At 46.2% G+C, this 20925-nt stretch overlaps 1 protein-coding gene across 2 annotated transcripts in view; it reads left to right on the forward strand.

The window, feature by feature from the left end:
• The first annotated feature begins 9745 nt into the window (after positions 1-9745).
• LOC121453281 (pro-neuregulin-2, membrane-bound isoform-like) overlaps positions 9746-20925 on the forward strand; it is a 184950-nt gene continuing 173770 nt past the window's right edge. For both annotated transcript variants that reach the window (XM_041659915.1, XM_041659914.1), the window contains exon 1: positions 9746-10656. In XM_041659915.1, coding sequence (XP_041515849.1) covers positions 9945-10656 — 712 coding nt within the window. In that variant the 5' untranslated portion in view covers positions 9746-9944. The remainder of the gene's footprint in view (positions 10657-20925) is intronic.

The raw sequence follows: 20925 nt of genomic DNA on the forward strand, positions 1-20925 counted from the left end.
TTCCTATAATCCGGGATGTAGCCACCTTTTTACAAAAGAAAAATGAAAGCTCCTCCCCGCTTCTCCCCCCCCCCCCCGCCCCTTTCCTCAGGATCTTGCTATGTTGTTCAAGCTGGCTGCAAACTCAAGACCCCGTTCCCTCAATTCCACCCAGTGTGCTGGGATTACTGACCTGTGCCACTCCACCCTCCTTAAAGCTAAAGCCACACACAACCAATTTCTTCCTCTTAATTTCCTGTGAAGCGAGACAATGAATGAAAGCTGAGTTGCTGTGTCTTACTAGGAGTTAGCTCTGTCTCCATCTCTCATCTCTATCAAGTGTTCAGTGCTCTGTTGATAGGCCGAGGTTGACAGTGGGCTTTACTTTCTTCTTGAATTGTTTCTCGTGAATGGCTATCTTATCTGTGCTGGTTAAACTGTGTCCTCACCTACTCCGCTCCCCAGATTTTCTGTCTTTCTCTGCCCTGCTCTACGTCCAGAAACGCTGACCTCCATGGCTACACCAGCAGTTCCCTTGTCCTCTGGCTTCCCGTGGGCATAGGGGATGCTAGTAGGGGGATAAGAGTAGGAGGAAGAATGGGAAACTGGAGAGGTCCCCCCACCACCACTTCCTTCCTGCTGTGGTCCCGCTGTAGCTGTCCAGCATCCAGCCTCCATGGCCTGAGCACACTACACTTTCTTTATTGTGTCCCTGTACAAACAGTGTCAGAAATCAGCTGGGCCTCTCCATACCTCTTGTTTCCCTTAGCACCACTCCCATCTTTACACATAATGCCTTTAATAAATCAGTTTTAATAAACTCTTTGGAGTGGAATGCCATTTTCTACTTAGATGTCTATTTCTCCAGTGGTCTCAAATGTTTTACAGCCATGAGAGAAGCCTAAATTTCCGGATATTTGCAGTATTAGCGAGGTCTTAGGTAGACTATTCCACAGTCAGATTATGAGATTTCATTACTTCATTTGCAACAATGGCGAGGTGCACAGGACTCTTGAGTACGGCCACACTGGACTCTGCCATGCAGGTCAGAGACACTGGCTTTACCGTGGCATGCGTGAAAACCATCCTCTTTGCCCTGCTCTCCAGTGGGCCCTCTCGGTTCCACCTTCACGTTATATCCTGAACGCCATCACTGTTTTACTTCCCCTGCATTACCCACGTGTAAGCCACGCCCCCTCTCACCTAGGCCAGTAAGCAGCTTCCCATCAGATCTCTGAGTTCGCTGTTTGCCGATCACAGACTTTTCTCCAGCTCGAAGCCCTATTTTTCAAATATAAGTCACGTCATGTCATTCCCCTATGGACCCCTCCGGCTGACTCTTACTTTAAGAAGAACCAAAGCACCGTGGCTCAGAAGGCAGAGCAGGAATCTGAGAAGTACTTGACTGCTCTAACTGCCTCACACACCTGCGCACACCTGCGCACACCTGCCCCTTGTCACTTCCCTTCTGAGCACCTATCACGTAAGACCGCTGAGAGCCCGCGGGGTGGTCATCTTCCCTCGGCCACACATGCTCTGATCTCAGCGTTATTGGGAGGGAGCATTCATTCATTCTTCAGTTTGCGGCTTAAACGTTGTCTCCTTAGCAGTAGCCTAGGCTAGTAATTTTCAACCCAGTTTCCTGGGCCCTAATTCTGAAATAGTCATCTCTTCCCTCCTTGGTGTCTGTATCTTTATAGAGGAAACCTTGTCAAGAGCAAGTGTCTTGTGTTTCTTTTTTGACACTGTGTTCTCAACGTCTAGGATAAACCTTGGTTCACAGCAGTATGAAAGCAGTTTTGAGTGATGCTAATTAATTTCCATATTATTTATTTATTTAGTGCCAAGCACCGCGCCCCCGAGTCTGCACTCTGTGCACTTGCACCCAGTTACCGAGCTTCAGGCAAGGGGCTAGAGGTTAAAATACACAGACACACACAGACAGAGAGACAGCGGCTCAGGTCATCCTTGAATTCCCCAAGAATGCCCCCTTCATTGTGTTCAGGGGCAGATTATATAGAGATAGCCACGCCCCAGCCAAACCCACCAGAAACCACTCTCCTGCCATCAGGAACTCCTGAAGGTCTCGTGCTCAGAGCAGCTGTAGGCACTCAGATCAGGGGATTACAAGAAATTCAGGATCTGGGGTCTCACTGCTCCCAACAATTTAGTACTTTTGTGGGTCAAACTCAGATTCTTGAACACTGTAGGCCAATGTTCTCCCACTGAGCTGTATTCTTAGTCCCAAATGGACTTTTAAAAAGAAAGAAAAATAAAAAATACTTAAGTATTAGAATATAATAAAAATAATCATAATTAATAATGCCTTAAACTTACACCTGATTTAAAGAGTCATGCACTGGGCTGTAACAGATGTTTAAACATCTCACTATTACTTTGTCTTACCAGCAAATACAGAGGCTCACTGATTCTGCCTTTAGACTTGGGAGAACGGTGGAATGTGAATCCCTAAAAGGCACAGGGGAGGGATAATACCAAACAGGAAAGATGTGTGTGTGTGTGTGTGTGTGTGTGTGTTTGCATGCAACCTGCACAAAAATTTGTAAGGTTAAACAGCAAAAGCATCCTCTGAGGACATCTCACTTTTCCTTCCCGTCCAAATTCAATATGCTCCAACATATCCGTCTATAAAGAAAGCTAAAGCTGCCATTGTGCGCAAAGGCATTAGCCAGTTGCCGTCACCCAAGGCAGATCGCTGTGTGTTCACCATGCACTTCTGCTCCAGGCTAGGCAGATCGCTGTGTGTCCACCATGCACTTCTGCTGCAGGCTAGGCAGGTCACTCACTGTACATCCACCATGCACTTCTCCTGCAGGCTAGGCAGGTCGCTGTACATCCACCTTGCACTTCTGCTCCAGGCTATTCTAGGAAGCTTCTGGATTATAATCTAAAAGCGGTATCTGGAAAAGAGATAATAATTTGTGTTCACATAGCAGTTTTCATCCAAAGGACTTAAATCACTGCACAAAGATATAAGTATGACTATCCCAGATGGAGCCAGTCAGACAGAGGGACTGCTGCCCCTGTCAGCAGGTCGGAGAGAAGGAGCCCCTGAGCTCAGAGCACAGCCCTACACCATAAATTACTGAGTCGTGGCCTCTCTTGATTGGGGGCTGGGCTATTAATGATGATATTTTTTTTTCTTAAATGAAGTAGAATATCAGGCTTTAGAATTAAGAATTTTAGCATATGCCCAAAACATGAAAACGAATGCTTTTGAAATTGTTGCCTTTGAGGCTGCCTGGTTATTTAAAACGAGAAACTGGTAAATTAGTGTGCTAAGTGTCGTTCTAAGTGGATGCTGCATTTATTTATTTATTTATTTATTATCCACAACAAATGGGATGAGACAGGAACTATTTTCACTTCACACATTTTGCGGTTGAGGATAATGTGTGGAAGAAGAGAAACAGAACCAGAATTCAGAGGGAGGCAGCTTGACACCTCCTTCTGGTTAGCGAGCACTCTGTGTCAGCTACCTTGTGAGACATTCTGCCAGTACTGGGCTTTGAACCTAAGGCACCAGTCATGAGAAGCAAGCATTCTACGGGGGAACTACAGCCTCGGTCTTTGTGTGAATCCATTCAAATTATCTCAGTGTTTATTCACCAAATGCTAAGAGGTGGCTAGATTGTCAGCCCAGTAAAGGTTTACAAAGGCAAAGTAATTTGTCTGAGCTCACATGAAGCTAGGATTTTGAAAGCAGACAAATGGTTGGTAGGCAAGAAGGAAGTCTTAGGATTGCTCCTGCCATGAAGTGGTTGTGTGACCCCGAGTCCATCTATAGATTTTGGATCTTCGTATCTTCCCCTGTATAAGAAGGATGCACACTGGGGTGCACTGCTGTGAACTCCTGTCCACTGCCAAAGTTCTGGGGCTCCGTAACTGTTTTCTATTTAGTCCCTTGTTTGAAATCCTTGGAGGGAAAAAAACAAAAAAACAAAAAACAACGAACCACATCGAACCTGAAAGTGACTCTGGCGGCCAAATTTAGAAAACAGATTTCGAAAGGAGAAAAAAAAGCAGTTTACAAAACGTCTTTATTTAGAAAGTGAGACTGTCCTGCCCAGAGTCTGTCTCAGTTTGTGACTCAGTGACCAAATACAGGCCACACTACTCCCCCTGCCTGGCCACTTCTCCTGGCTGAAAGTCATATAACCTAAGTCAGGGGTCCTTTCTGCCTATGGACCAGCCCAAACTGGAAGAAACCCATCTTGCGTGGGAGGCCCTGAGAGAGAAGCAGCCAAGGTTTTCATGTGGGTGGTGGGTGTTCTATCTTGAATTCAGAATGTCTGTATCTTTTTGTCTACCTCTGTTTTTGTTCTTAGTGGTTATTATTTAGTGACACAACCCACTGCTCACATGAACCAGTTTTTTTTTTTTTCTCCCACAACATTATGGTGAGCTTTGGGGACACTCTCAAGGCTATTTTCCATACCTCTGTGTGGCTCTTGTTCAAAAGGATTGGTTTGGCCTGAGATGCCTCAGGTGATAAAGGCACCTGCAATCAAGCCTTGTGACTCAACTTTGAGCCTTAGTGCACGGGGACACACACACACACACACACACACACACACAAAATAATAAATAAATAAATAAATACATATGTAATATTTTTTCAGTGTGGGTTTGAATTTGTGGTAAGCCTTAGCAATGAAAATCACTTATGAGTCAGGCTTGATGGCATGTGCTTCAATCTCAGCACTTGGGTAGTGGAGCAGGTGGATCTCTGTAAGTTCAAGGCCAATGTGGTCTACATAATGAGTTTCAGGATAGCCAAGGTTATGTTAAGAGGCCCTGTCAAAAGGATAAAGAAAGAAAGGAGAAAGAAAATTAGTTACATGCTCACACTGCCTCCACGTTACTTGTCTTTTGTAAAATGATGCTCACACGACACCAAACAGCATAATGTTCATGGACGTCGTTTGGATAAAAGTGAGTCGCTGTGATAATGAAAAGAGGGCTTTGATAATGCCTCTTACCCAGAGAGACTGGCAGGGGTGTGCATGATGCCAGTGCTTTGGCAACGGACAGTCCCTAGCTAGAATCCTGTCATTTGGGCAGGTTATTCCGACTCTGTAGGTGTTTTTAAGTTTGTAAAACACAAGGTTGTTGAAGCATGGAAAGACTAGTCATGAGGTGGCTGACATAAACTAATAAGTGGAAATCATCATTGTAGGTATCAGTTACTAAATCACAATGCAGAGCCGTGAGGTTCAGAGGACCAAGGCTGATTGTCTGAGACAGATGTCCTGTGGAGAAACGAGCTGCCCAAGACACCGCACACCCTGCTCTTCTATACTCAATAGAAGCTGATTCTGCAAAAAATTATCCTCAAACACACCACATCTTGAGGAAAGGGGGACAAGTGTCTTTCTTCTCTTTAGACACCCTGCCTGAGTCTGCATCTTCTATGACCGTAGGAATTCAGTCACTGTTAAGGAGATCAGGCCTTTCCTTTATATTTAAAGGCACCGAGATGGTTGTAATACCAGGAAATTATTTCTAATACTTTTAGCAGTAGATTTTTATGTGTTTTATTTTTTAACATTGCGTCTCCTGTATCCTTGGATGACCTTCACCCAACTGTTTAGCCAAGGAGGACCTTGAAATTCTGACCATGGTGTTTCTGCTTCTCAAGTGATGGGATCACAGGTATGTGCCACTATGTTGAGTCTGGGCAGTGCTGAGGATCGAATCCATGCTAGGCAAGCATTCTACCGACTGAACTGCATCTCCAGCCCTATATATGTCCGCTGGTGTGTATTTATACTGCTGCAGCTCTAACCCAGGGCCTTACACATTTTTGGCAACTGACATACTAACTGAGATACATCCCCGGCCCTGCACTGAAGTTTTCTTTAGATTTATTTATGTCATTTTCTGTGTATAAGTAGTGTTTTGCTTGCATGTGTGTGCACCACATGCATGCCTGGAATCCACAGGGGTCAGAAGAAGGCACGGGATCCCCTGGAACCAGTACTACTGTGGAAGATTGTGAACCAAGGTTCTGGGAATGGAAACTTGTTACTCTGCAAGAACAACCAGTGTTCTTAACCTCCAGGTCTCCAGTACATACCCCTCATTTTTGTTTTAAACCAGATTTTCTTTTAAGTTTGTTTGTTTGTTTTGAGACAGGGTTTCACTAGGTATCCCTGGCTGTCCCAGAACTTGCTATGGGACTCAGGCTGGTCTCGAACTAACAGAGATTCACTTGTCTCTTTATCCCAAGAACTGGTATTAAAGGCATACACTACCGTGCCTGAATGCTTTTTTTTGTTTTGTTTTGTTTTTTTGAGACAGGGTTTCTCTGTAGTTTTGGAGACTATCCTGGAACTCACTAGACCAGGTTGGCCTTGAACTCACAGAGCTCCATCTGCTTCTGCCTCCCGAGTGCTGGGATTAAAGGTGAGTGCCACCACCACCCGGATGCCTGACTGCTTTTTAAAATAGTAATTTAAAAATGTTGTGTGTGGGTGTGCATGTCTGCATAGAGGTCAGAGGACAGTTTCTCAGAGCTGGTTCTGTCTCTCTACCATGTGAGTCCCGGGGACTAAACTCAGGCCCTCAGCTCGGTGACAAGGACTTTTACCTGCTCATCCATCTTACCAGCTCAACTTTTGTTACTATGCAGAAAGTCCTAGCGCGCAATAATTCCTTACCATGCAGAGATTCTGCTCTCTTTCCCTGGGAATCACTAATATAAGTCACCAATTATCAATCTCATTCCACATAGGTTTTGCCCCCTTTGTGCTACGCATTGTTCTCAGTACCTTAGACACACCATCTCCTATCAGCCACATCCTCCCACTCTCATTTTAAATGTTATCTCCTCAAAGAAGCCTTCCTTGCTCCAAGCTGACCTTGTCTCCACCTTTCCATTATTCCCTATCATTTCATCCTGTTTATTTCCTTCGGAATACCGATCACTATACGCAGTTAGTTACTGATTTCACCACTCGTTTACCACTGTCCCTCCAGCCAGACTAAGAGCTTTGAGAGCAGGGTCCTTGTTGAGTTGGCTTTCCTCAGAAATATCTCAGAATATCCAGAAGCAGGGACAGTGGCTTGATTTGGCATGGAGGCAAGGTGAATTGATTATTTATTGAATAAGTGCATTAAAATAGCAGTATGAAGTATATTCTATTGATTTCCCCACTCCTCTAATGAGGAAACTGAGAACTAGCAAGTCAAATGAACTCATGCTGAAGCTAGTAAGGTATAGAACTGGTTGAAAAATCCGGTTCTCCTTGACCTCAGGGTCCAAGTTATTTACTTCTCGGGCCCCAGAAACAAAAGACTGAACCGCCGCTGCTGTGTGTGCTCTTAGGTCTCTTTGTCTCTCTGGAACTCTCCTTTTCATTGGAAAATGAGAGGTGGAGTTAGACATCCTCTTTATAGCAATATTTTGTCATTTATGGTATCTATGACTGAAGGAAGTCAATGAAGGAACTGGGAAAACTGACTTGAGGCCTTTAAGAGTGCTGATCTTGGGGCTGGGGAGATGGCTCAGCCATTAAGAGTGTGAACTGCTCTTGCAGAGACTCCAGGTTAAATAGTCAGTGTCGTATCACAGGCATGCTTCTTCAGGCACCTGTACTCATGAGCATGCATATACACACACATAAACGTAACTATAAAATAAAATTTAAAAGACTACTGAGCCCAGAGGGGGTGATGCCTGCCTTTAGTCACATCTCTTAGGAGGCAGAGACAAGTGGATCTCTGAGTTCGAGGCCAGCCTGGTCTACAGAGCGAGTTCCAGGACAACCAGGGCTGCACAGGGAAACCAAAACAAAAAAGAATACTGATCTTCAGTACTCCCTGCCCCCTTTTCCTTTTCCTTCACTGAAGATTTGCTGATTGTGTGGGTTTTATTTTTCTTCCTAGACAAGGTTTCACAGTAGCTTTGGAGCCTGTCCTGGAACTAGCTCTTGTGGACCAGGCTGACCTCAAATTCACAGAGATCCACCTGACTCTGCCTCTGGAATGCTGGGAGTAAAGGTGAGCGCCACCACCGCCCGGCTGATGATTGTGTTTTATGTGTTGATTGTCACAGGGATCCAAAGACTCGGAGAACATAGACCTTGGCATTACAGCTGCTGGAAGTCCTGTGGGGCCAATCCTGTGACAGTGCGGTACGTGAGGATCAGGGTGACACGGGGAGGGTGGGGTTAATCCCATCAGGTGTGTACATGTTGATTGTTGTGGCGATGAATATGGACTTGTGTGTGGGGGACGGGTGTAATGCCGACCTGGGCCTTAAGGAAAGAATAGTTCCCCAGACGGACAAGCCAAAGGTGAGGCTTCCTGGATGCGCAGAAAGAGCAAGAACAGCCCCCACTGTTAAGGCAAGGAGTTAGCTACCAGGCTAGCGGAGCAGAAGGAGCCCCCTTTTGCCTTCTACTCTTTCACTTAGAAAGCTCCCTGGCTGAGGTCTCGACAAGTGTGGTGAGGTAAAAGGTGTGAATGCCATTAGGAAGCTTGACAGTGCTCAGACAATTCACAAAGAAGACTTGGCCTTAAGGTGTTTGTGACATTTGGAGAGGAAGGAGATGGATTAGAGGCTTTTGAGGGAGGAACTACAGGACTTGGTGACTGAATGGCCGACAGAGACTAGGGACTTAGAATGGACCGGTGCCCAAGTATAAAGTGTTACCATTTAGAAATAGAGGGACTTTGGAGTCAGGTGGCAGAGGTACCACTGTTCTGTTTGGATAATCAGTTTGAAGTGTCACTTAAGAGAGCCAAGAGTCCAGCACCCACCTTCTCTTCACCCTGCAAGAGCTGTCCTAGCCCGAGTCAGTCATTCTTGGGCTAATTTCCCTGTGGGGGCCCTCTGGGAATCAAATTCTCAGAGTTAAACTCGCTTTTCTGAGCCTGACATCCATCCAGGATAACAGCAGCATATGGAAAACTTCCTGGGCCCCCACCGACGAACGCGTTGATTGTGGAAGACATGTTTGTATCAGACAGTGGCTTTTGCAAACACCAGATTACAGAGAAACCATTTCCATGGAGCCTTCTCTGGCCCTGACAGGCTCTGACTCTAAACTGGCTCCTAAGAGCTATCCCCCACCCCCTCCGCACACACATTTAAGGAGCGGATTTTTAAAAAGGAAATGGGGTTGTATAACGTGCAGCCTGGTTCCCCTTGACAACTGGAGAAAACCCTGAGTTTGAGAAGGCCGGACCCACTTCCACTCATTACCTCTGGAGACAAGACTTCTTGTGGCCCTAATCCTTGTAAAATGATGGGACTGGAATCATCTGTCTCAGCTCAAATATCCAGCGGCCACCAGGCGGTGGCAGGGTCGAGCAGGTGGACTCTTAGGGGGGCTGTTTCCAGGGTCCTCTTTAGGGAAGAAGACAGCCCTGGAGGCAAGCACTCCATCCCGGCCCTGGCTACTTCCCTCATAATTACAGCCTAGGGCTAAAGACAGGGGCACGCCCTGTGTCCTACACCCCTATTCCTGGGATGCTATCAGAAGCCTCTACGTTTCTCCACCCTCTCCTCGCGGCACTAAACCTCACGGTCATGCTTATAAATCCCAAGAGCAAAGGGTGGCACGATTCCTCCCGCGCCCCTGCGGGCTGAAGGCGGGCACTAAAGCAGTGCAGTTCCAAGCTTCCCCTGCAGAAGCCACGCTCCTGACTTGGTCCGGGGATAGAGGGGGCGCGAGAGAGCAAGTGGGCGGGCGTCCCATCCTCCGCATCCTCCTCCAAGTCCTGGCGCGCAGGGAGGGAGCGCTGCGCTGCGCCGGGCTGCGCATCGCGGCCCACTTGCCGCCTGTCCCTTGCCCTGGCTGGGCCACCTCCCCGGGCTGCCGGTGGAGGGCTTCGAGGCGCTAACGTTACGCTGTTTCCGGTTTTCCAGAGGGCTCTGTTTCCCCTCCCAAGGCGGCGGCGGCTGAGCGGCGGAGCCCCCCAAATGGCCTGGCCAGATGCGGCAGGTTTGCTGCTCAGCGCTGCCGCCGCCACTGGAGAAGGCTCGGTGCAGCATCTACAGCTACAGCTACAGCAGCAGCAGCAACAGCAGCAGCAGCAGAAGCAGCAGCAGCAACAGCAGAAGCAGCAGCAGCAGCGAGAGCGGCGGCAGCAACAGCAACAGCGGCAGCAGCATCTCCCGTCCCGCTGCGCCCCCAGAGCCGCGGCCGCAGCCGCAGCCGCAGCTCCGCAGCCCCGCAGCCCCGAGAGCCGCCGCCCGCTCGCGAGCCGCAGCCGCCGGCGGCATGAGGCGCGACCCGGCCCCCGGCTTCTCGATGCTGCTCTTCGGTGTGTCGCTCGCCTGCTACTCGCCCAGCCTCAAGTCGGTGCAGGACCAGGCGTACAAGGCACCCGTGGTGGTGGAGGGCAAGGTACAGGGACTGACCCCGGCAGGCGGCTCCAGCTCTAACAGCACCCGCGAGCCGCCCGCCTCGGGTCGGGTGGCGCTGGTGAAGGTGCTGGACAAGTGGCCGCTCCGGAGCGGGGGGCTGCAGCGCGAGCAGGTGATCAGCGTGGGCTCCTGTGTGCCGCTCGAAAGGAACCAGCGCTACATCTTTTTCTTGGAGCCCACTGAGCAGCCCTTAGTTTTTAAGACGGCCTTTGCCCCGGTCGACCCTAACGGCAAAAACATCAAGAAAGAGGTGGGCAAGATCCTGTGCACTGACTGCGGTGAGTCGCCCCCTCCTTCTGCTGGAGAAAGGGGGGGAGGAGGGAGGTGGTGGAGGATGGGGGTGGGGCGGAGAGGTGCCGCAGGTGCCCAGGCCTGGCAGCGCTCGGCCGCCGGGGGGTGGGGCCGCCCCTGGACAGGGCGCCGGTCGCGGGTGGGTGAGGGTGTGGGCTTGGGGAGAAGGAGAATAAGGCTCAAAGTGTGTGCTAGGGGCGAGAGCTGGTGGGGAGGCGCTGGCCTGTGCCAACAGGGATCTGCGGCTGATGTATGGCATGTGGGGCTGGAAAGCTGCCATCATAGCCCAGTAGCGGAAGGGAAAACGGTGAGGTCCGGGCGGCGCTGGCCTGAGGCTCAGTGAGTCAGGAGTGACCCTCGGAAGCCTCGCTCGCTCCGCTCCCGGGGGCCTGCCTTGGCCAGGCTGGCAGGGTCTACAGGAGCAGCTGGGCAGACTCCCAGGCTGTGAAGGCCTCCGCTTACAAGTTCTCCTAGGGAATGATCGCCCCCGCCCCCTCCTTCCTCTCCCGGTTCGTTGCTCTGCTCATCCACACCGCTGGCGCAGGGAGAGTTGGACTTTTTCTGCTACTGTTTTCCGTTCTCCGTATGTCTCTGGGCTTTTTTTTTTTTTTTTTTTTTTTTTGTCTTCGTCGTGCTTCGCCTGTTTTGCTAAGCGAGTAGTTTATCTGTCCCTTCTTAGCCCCCAGCACCAGCCAGCAGACACTCTTTTAGCAGTTTGTGAAGTGTCTTACCTGGTCCTGGTGGTGGTGAGGAGAGAGTAACTTGCTTTGGCTGAATGTTTGAAGTTCAGCTTGACACCTTCCTGGCGGTGTGTATTGACCGCGTTTATCTTCCCAATGTTGGGTGATGTACAGGAATGCTGGTGATTATAAAAGAAACACCAGCCTGCACATCTGTGCAGCCCCAGGGTGAAGGGCTCCCATTCGGAAGTCAAGAAATGACACTTTAACATCTTTGTCTTGTTGTCCCCAAGTCCCACTGATTTCTCAGTAAGACATTTCTTTAAAGGCTGACTCTGCAGCGTTTAGTGTAACCCAGGACTCTTGGATCCCTGAATTGTGATAGAGCTCCTGAACTCGCACAGAAGTGGGTGTATTTACCAGTTTATTGACTGAACCTGGGTAGCGTAGACAGGCTTGACTAGCAAAAAATAAAATAAAAAAAATATGTGTAACAGCTAGATGGAAAATCTGCTTTCATCTTTCTAGAGCAATCAATGCCTTTGGCTTTTGGAAGCTTCCCTCCCCCTACTCCTCTAAGAGGCAAATTTTAGACAGTTAGTTGTGGGAGTGTATCTAAGCACTGTGCCAAACCCTGATCACTTTAATGAGAAGAATCTTGCAAGTGTCTTAGCATGGAGAGAGAAGCTTGGGGAAGGACAGCAGTTTACAGTTTGGTTTTTGGTTATTATTCTAAGCAATATTATTGCCTGCTTTTTTTTTAAATTTGGGTTTATGCTCTGAAAAGTTTTATGATGACGACTTGAGATCAGCTAAGAATTTCTCTCTCTTCTCGTTTTTAATTCTATTAAGTACTTTATCTGAGGTCTCTTGGGGAATTGTGGAACTAACTGTATCTTGCAGTGGGAAGTAGATAGTAAAAACAGGTATTGAACCTTGTCCAAGGACAGCTTTTGTTGGTTGTTGATGAATTGCTCCTGAATTCATACAGTGTGCTCCTCCTCTTGATCCTTGCTTAGGGTCTGATAGCTATTGTCAATTATTATCACACAGGCTTCCCTGGCCTTTGTCTCCTTCCTTGCACCTTGGTTGTTTGCGTGAGCATTTAATAGTTACAACAGTTGAATAGCAAAGATCATGAAAGATTTGAAGTCATAAATATACTCTGCTTTAGACTAAGGGCATCTCGTATTATTTATGTGTAGTATAGTTCTTGCAGAGATAAATTTAGGACTGCAATCACTTGTAAAGGGAAGGCCCTCACACATCATAAATTATCGAGGAGCAGGAATGAGTATGGCAGTAAATATTTTAGAATACAAAAAATTATGCCTTGGATGATAGTGTACAGATAGGCATCAGAGGAGTTTTACATAAGAGGATGAGAAACTAAAGGGCGTTTTTGTGAGAGGAGGAGACTTTAGGAACTGGAGATAGTGTGGCAGAAGAATATAAGCTCTATTATCTTATTTTCTATTATGAGATTAAAGAAAACATGTGCTGTAATGGCATATTAAATGAGGAAACAGAATGAGCCTAACTAACCACAACACCTTCCTTGTGCTCAGCAGGAAATAGCTAACACATTCATTTTCTGTTTTCTATTCTAAAGAAAGCCCTGTGGGCCACAGGGTCATTGGGAACATTCTCTCCTTGGAGCAGATTTGCCCATTGCAAAATAGGGAAGCTGGCACTTGGAAGCTGTCATTGTGGCGGTTACATTGAGCAACTGGGGTTGAATTGTTACTTTGTTCAGTCACTTTCAGCTCTGAGCTGTTTGGGCTCCAGAGGTGTGGTTCCTGGGGAGGTGTTTGAAACTGTGTTTGGGGAGGGGATGTGGGGATGATGTGCTACCTTATGGAAGAATACTGTGCTTAAAAGCACACTTCTCAGTCACAGTCACATCGACCCAAGGATCATCCTGGATCCTTCCCAAAAGGTCCTCATCATGGTTGGGTGCAACTGTGGAGAGAGGCCTGAGAGTCTGTGATCTAAGGCAGAGGGTAACTAGGGGTCTGTCTGGAAAAGCAATGCCTAACCAAAGGGGCATCTTTTATAGATTCAATGTATAGCATTAATCAAAACGACTACCTCTAGTGGTAAAGAGTAAAATCTTTGCATTTCTAAGAAATTTGCCTATATGGGTATGTTTCTGAGCCTTCTGTGGAAAGGGGAGGTAGAACTACAAAGGCCTTATAGGGACAGTGTGACACTGTGCCACGCCACAAGTGTGTCCTGTTCTTTACACAGTTCTCTGCTGTAAGAGGGGCTCACACGTTATTTGGTGTAGTTACACCCCGTCTTGTTACTTTCTCGGATATATGTTTTAAAGCCATTTCCTAATTGAATATGTTCAGGAGGCAGCAGAAAAGAAGACAGCGGCCTCTTTTGGGACTTGCTGACTTGTGGTCCTCCAGTGTGAGGTGTGCTTCTGGGGACTTGGAAACCAATCTGGCAACCAGATTCACGTATTAGAGGAAGGTGGCTCACAGAACTCAGTATAGCAAAAGTGGTCGCATATTTTTAAAGTGATGTTTATTTGTAGAATCTTTTCTTTCCCAGCCAGCTGGGGAGCCAGCTGTGCTACAGCTAGAAGATGGGAAAGTGAAACCAGATTAGACACTGACCAGTGCCAGGGGCTTGGTTATAGGTTCAGGGACCGAATTGCCACCCTAATGCCATTATTTCTTGGGTGGTTGCTTTCCTCTGCAGAGAGCAATTTGTGGAACAGAAATAGCATCTTCTTTGTCCTCCTCACTGCCCCTGGCAGTGTTTGGTACTACGTCTAGTTTAGATACTCTTTTATGTGGATGAAACTCATAAAAGAAGCTTCCAGATTCATGTTGAAACAATCTCAACTTTCTGATCTGTGGCACCAAGTTCTATGCAGAGGGGAGCAACTGAGTCTGTCATTAGTCTTTACGCGTCACCATGGAAACCCATTTTCTTTCCTTATTTCCTCCCCCCCCTCCCCCCCCTCCCCCCCCCCCCCCCCCCCCCCCGAGGCCTTATCAATTAGAGAACTTGGTGACCCTAGGCTTAATCACTGTGCTGCTGATTGCTAAAGTGACCTAAGAGGCGGGGAAGAAAGGTCCTGCTGGAGAAGAAGCTTCGTGGGGGTAGGACGAGGTAGGCTGCCACACCCCCTCCCAAATTTAAATGCAAATGAAAGAGCTACTTGATTAGCAAATGTTTTGGGATCTTTCCAGTTTATGGTCTAAATGACTAACTTCCTTGTAGCTCCGTCAAGGCATCTGCAGCCGTCTTGCCAGCCTTCATTAACCAGGGCTTTGTAACTGTATTCTCTAGTAACAGCTTGTTGTTAAAATGAAGCTACACTTATGCTCTTTGTATAAGAAACATATTTTTATGTCTCAAAATTCAGCAAGTACATCAGACTATAGAGTGTAAGTTTTCCCTTGTCATGCCCCCAGCTACCCTGCCCTAAACAATTGTAAACATTGCTTCGTTTTGAAATGTGTCTTTCTCTAAAAAGCAGTTTTCGTAGTGTTTAATTGTTTTTTTTTAAAGTAGATAGAGACTGTTAACTTTGCCATTAAGACAATTTTTTTAAATTTTTATGATTTATTTATCTTAATTTATATGCGTTGGTGTGAAGGTGTCAGATCCCTTGGAACTGGATTTTCAGACAGTTGTGAGCTGCCATGTGGGTGCTGGGAATTGAATCCGGGTCCTCTGGAAGAACGGTCAGTGCTCTTAACTGCTGAGCTATTTCTGCAGCCCACATTAAGACAATTTTATGGTAAATTCTTCCCAGGTTACAACCCAAGATCTTAACTACCCGGGTCCTGCTATTTTCTGAGTCCTCTTCTATGTCAAGTCATCTAGTCAAAGATCTTTCTTTTCCAGTTTACCCACATCTTACCTAGCAAATACAGTCCTGGGATAAGACACTAAAATCTCAACTCAGTTTTCAGATACTTTGCAGTTAAAACATTCCACGGCCAGGCGTGGTGACACCAGCTTCAGTCCTAGCATGGTGCCTCCCAGCCAAGGATACATAGTATGCTGTTTAAGAAACAATATATGTGTGTGTGTATATACTTATATATGTATCTATAGATGTATCCATATATACAGATTCTCCATGACAGTGGATTTTGTGGGTCTTCACTGGGATGCTGAAGAGAGCCACCAAAAGACTTGTCTGTGGAAGTGAGGGCTGAGTCTTTTTGTCCATACCTCAGGAGAGTCCCTATGTGAGGAATCTCAAGATTCCATGTCTGTGCAGAATTTGACCATGCTTGTATGTTGATGATGCTAGAGGGACTTGGTTACCTGAGAACTGTTAGAATGTCCACCGAGGTAAATGATTGGAATGTTTGAGCAGGTCAGGGAAATGCCTTTTGGGTAAGTAGAGGAGAAAGTAAATATGCAAATATCTAAACAGTGGGACTCCACCCCCTGAGTCGGCTTACTGGCATTTGGTGTTTTAAATATTGACTTGGAAAGGAATGGTGATATCAATATCAGTCTGGGAAATATTTTTAGATTTTTCTTCCTTTTTTCGAGACATGGTCTCACTACGTAGCCCTGGCTACGTGCCCAGCACCCTGTGCAGTTTTTAACAACATATTCTCGGGTTTTCCTTTTTCAAAGGTTAAAATGGTGTTAGTATAAATTTTACTAAAGCTATGCTCCCATCCGGTCTTGAGTTTGGTGGGATAGATGGATGTGGAATGAGAATTATTGTCTTCCCCATTTCTGTGAATTAAGCCTTTCATTCCAGTTACTTTTTGAAATCTTTTCACAGAAAAAAAATCTAGTTTAAGAGTTTCCAGGGGTGATGTAGGCAACTCTAAAAAATGGTGTCACGACAAAGTTGAAGATGGTCTCTTTTTCGTGTTTATAATTAGTTTTGATAATAAAGCAACCTGTTCCTTAAAATTTAAAACGAAGCATCATCTTTTTCCTTTCGAGTGTGTGCATGTGGTGGGGAGAGGGATAAAAAAAATAAGATTACAAAAGAAGATGTCAGTTCCAAATAAAATCCTTGCATGATCTGTCCATTTTCTCTTGAGTGGCAGGGCTCAAGTCGTCGTTAGGAGAGAATTTTGTTTTGAAAGCGTCCTCGTAAACTGCAAAAACGTCTGTTAAGCATCATAATCAAGCATGCTAAAGGAGAAGCCATGCATACCGTCGGAATGCTCAGCCAATCTACCCAAACATCTCAGACCCACTCTCTGCTGAAATGTCTAGTCTTTATGAAATTATACTCTTTCAATAATAACAGTGCACAGGCTCCACTAGCAAGATGGCTCAGTGAGTGAAGGTGCTGCTGTCAAACCTGAGTTTGACCTCTGCTGGGTGGTGGTGGCACACACCTGTAGTCCCGGCACTTGGGAGGCAGTGGAAGACAGATCTCTGTGAGTTCAAGGCTAGTCTGGTCTACAAAGCGAGTTCCAGGTCAGCCAGATTTCAACAGTGAAAAACTAAGAGAGAGAGGGAGAGAGAGAATTGACTTCTGCAAGTTGTCCTGAGACTTCCATGCACACACCACACACAGTAGCAGACACACAATACACCAAATAAATAAATTAACTAATTAATAAGTAAGAAAATAACAATGTGCACAGATTAATCTTGCTGAGCTAGCGCGCCATGCAAGTCTATAAGAAGTTGGGCAGACATGGAGGACAATCTGAGGGCATTAGAATAACATAAAGAAACCAGACATGCTAGAAGCCAGGCAAAGATTTGGCCAGGGAAGCTTTGGCCAATCTGGGGTGAAAAGACAGATTGCGCTGATTGAAATCAGTTGCTGCCAATCAGCTGCGATGCTTTTGAGAATTATGAAGTGAAGTTGAATCCAGGACTCCCCCCCCCCCCGCCCCCCGGCTAGTTGCTTCAAGGAGAGTGTGGCATATGAGCTCAATCTACAGTCACATTCCCCTCCCACTCTGTATATGCAGCGAGAGCCAAATTCCTCTCTGGGGACCATTTCTGGGACAGAGGTACAGCTTCTCCAAAGCTGGTGCTTCTTCTGTGAGCCTCTGCTCAGGACACGGCTGTGCTGCTGGCCTCCTGAGGTGGGTGAGAAGTGGCTGACATTTCATTTCCCTTGCAGATGTTTCCAGAAGGGCAGAGGTACAGGTATCCCCAGGGCTTCTCTGTCCACTCGCAATACAGACCCGTGCCAGGATAATGACATCAGGTTACCCTCTGTGATCTTGCTGGATGCAAAGTAGTCCTTTATGGTTTCTTTCCCTAAATTTAAGTCATTCATGGATTCTCTACCCTGTTTAAGGACACTGCCGCCCCCCCCCCCCTTCCTCTTTGTCTGGTTTATGAAGACTGAGAATGGACTGTCCTTGTCCATTAGTCTGGGATGTTTTACTTGGCCTTGATCTTGGTACTGGCCCATCTAACAAAAACCAAAATGAACTAACTCAGAATTGAATGAAAGGAAGGTCACCACGTGGCTATGTACCCAGTCTGTGCAACAGTCAGGGCAGCATCAGTTCTGTTGTGACAGCAATGTGATTCATGTCCCAAAGGTTTTGTTATTTAAAAGGAATTAATTTTTTTTATCCTTTAGATGTTTATTTCAACAAATTGGCTATAGATCCTGTCATTGGTGAATTTTCAGTTCTGAAGTACGCATGTGTAGCTTAGATGGTCTGAAATGTCAGTCACTGTAGATTGTGTGAAATGTCGTTTACGGCAGCACAGTGCTGGGGATGGGTGGGAGGGCATCATAAAGAGACGGAGGGCTGTATCGGTTAGAGAATTGACAAAATTTCCTGGAGCAGTTTGGGATGTGATTCCAAAAATGAGAGACGGATGAGGTAGGAATGGTTGGAAGATAAAGAGATGAATTGGTTAATTAAAGTCAATTCCACGCAGAGAGCAGCATTCTCGGTAGTAGAAGGCCATGACCGTGGTTGGCAGAAAGACATGAAAGAAAGGGAGAAATACTTAAGGAGCTTAGAAAGGTGGCGTACGGTGATAGTGCCCTGTGCTTGTAAGCAGCATTTGAAGTCTTAGTTTAGAAACAATTTGGGGGGTTGGAGAGATAGCTCAGCTGTTAGGAGGACTGGCAGATTTTCCAAAGGACACAGGTTCGATTCCCAGCGCGCACACACACACACACACACACACACACACACACACACACGGTAGCTCCCAACTGGCTATAACTCCAGTTGCAGGGGATCTGACTCCTTCTTCTGGCTTCCATGGGCACCAGGCACACACAGTGGTACATAAGCAAACATACAGGCAAACACCCATATACAAAAAATAAAAAGACAAAACCAAAAACAGTGTATGACAGTCATAGCGGCACACGACTTTAATCCCAGCATTCTGAAGGCAGAGGCTGGCAGATCTCTCTGAGTTCAAGGTTAGCCTGGTCTACAGTGTGAGTTCCCTGATATACAGGGCTATGCAGAGAGACTCTGCCTAAAACAAATAAAAACCATCCATGAATGTGGCAATGTGGCTTGTGTATACTTTGTCAAATTTAATAGTTTCATGTTTGGAGATGGTATTATAACTGGTATTATTAACTTGATTTCATTTTCCAGTTACTCATTGTTGGCACATTTGCATCTTAATATCTAAGGAACACCAGCTTCATGACCATTCATTAATACCCAAATCTGTAGGTGCTTAAATCCCTTATGGATGCTATGGCATTTGATATAACCTACTATATTCTCCTAGTCATCAATAGGTTGCTTATAATACCTAATATGATGTAAAAGCTGTGTAAATAGTTGTTGATCTGCATTGCTTAGGAAGTAAGGACAAGATGAAAGCTTGCATGTGTTCTACACAGAAGTAGCGATCATAGGCAGAGCTACACCAGACACATAGTCTGTTGATGCGGAAACCGCGGATACAGAGAGCTGACCCACTATAGAAAAGCAGTTCTTGAGTGTGATGATGGAGATTAAAAGTCAGGTCTTCATGAATGCTAGACAACCACGCTACCTACCAGTGAGCTGTAACCCCCACCCTTCCATTTTTGATGCTGATTGTATATCCTGTGACCCTAATAAATGCACTTTTTTTTTAGTGCCAGTAACATTTTTCTTTTTGGATTTGTTGAGACTTTCTATACACATGATTATGTTGTCAGCAAAAAAGTTCAATTTTTCCTTTCTGTTTGCCGTTTCTTTCTTTTTCTTTCCTTATTGCACCAGCTAGGGCTGCCAAGTACAATGTTGAATAGGAGTGCTGAGAGCAGCCAGCCTTTTCTGTTCGTGGGGGAAAACATCCAGTCTTTCACTATTAATTAGATGTCAGATGAGGTTTCTGAAAATATGCCCTTCCTGTAAAACCAGAGAATCCTACTAAATGCAGTGTAATGGCCCAGGGCTTCAGTCTCCCGGTCAGGTGGACCTGGACTTGGAAACGACCTTTTGAGTTTTCCAAATTGGAGGTTCTGGGCAAGTTACTTTCTGTGTCTCAGTTTCCCATAAAATGGGAGTGGTGGTCATTTAATACAATTGCTATGGCTATTAAAAGAGATAGTGCACATAAATATAGCATACCCCTTTCCTCCTCCTCTCCCTCTTCTTCATTGGGTCTCACTATGTGGCTCTGACTAGCCAAGACCTCCCTATGTAGACCACATTGACTTTGAACTCACAGAAATCAATCTGCCTCTGCCTTCAAAATGCCCTTCAAAATGCTGGGGCTAAAGATGTGTGCTACCAAGTCTGACCAAATGTTTCTTCTTACTAACCTGGAATAACATAAACAGGAAGAGTGGATAAATAGAAATTTCAAGTTCTAGAAGTATACTGAGCACACACCCAGATGTTTCTATTAATCTGAGCTTGAGAATTACCGGGCTGGATTTGTGGTGGGAAAGAGAGAGGAAAATGGGTTGCGTGAGAGAGGTCTTGTTTTAGGATAGCCCGTAGGAGTCCTGGGTGTGGATGCTAATCTCGTGGAGGGCCCAAATATGCAATCTTGATGGGCTTGTGAGTATGTTGTGGTCACTTTGGGGGGACGTCTGTAGTAAATACTGCTTTTCCTCTGTTTCACAAACAAGAAGTCTAAGACCCAGGCTTGTCAGTGTCTCTCCAAACATCTCCTCATGCTTCCGGGGTGAATGAACTGTTGTAGTCCTGCCAGGTCTGCTTTGACTTCAGCACATTGTAGCTTACATTTTATAGCTGTCAGGAGGAGTTGCTGAAAGACCCTGCTGGGCATGGCCAAAAGTTTCCGTAGTTTCAAAGCAGGGTCTCCTACTGACTCTGATTTGACTTGGAGTTTCAAGATGTAGGGACAGGCCCCTTCATGCCTAAGTTGGGGCAGCTCTGATAGCTGCCCATAGTCAGAGAGGAAATGAGGTCATGTGGCAGGTGACAGTTTTAGAGTCCGTGCATTTGATTTTATTCTAAGTAATTTGTTAATTGATAAGTAAACTCTGGAATTATAAAATTTTGTTTCTTAGATATTTACAAGACAAGACTTCTTGCTTTGGGTTCTTTCTCTCTGTTGGGTACTATTAACCTGGGGGTCCTTGGCTGACCACAAATCCTGAAGAATTGTTCAGGTCTTAGTCTTGCAGTCTTAGAATCCGTCACCAGCATCACT

This window comes from Microtus oregoni, unplaced genomic scaffold (genome assembly GCF_018167655.1).
Source record: "Microtus oregoni isolate MIOR12 unplaced genomic scaffold, Mior012 000011F_ref0000422, whole genome shotgun sequence".
NCBI classification, from domain to species: Eukaryota; Metazoa; Chordata; class Mammalia; order Rodentia; family Cricetidae; genus Microtus; species Microtus oregoni.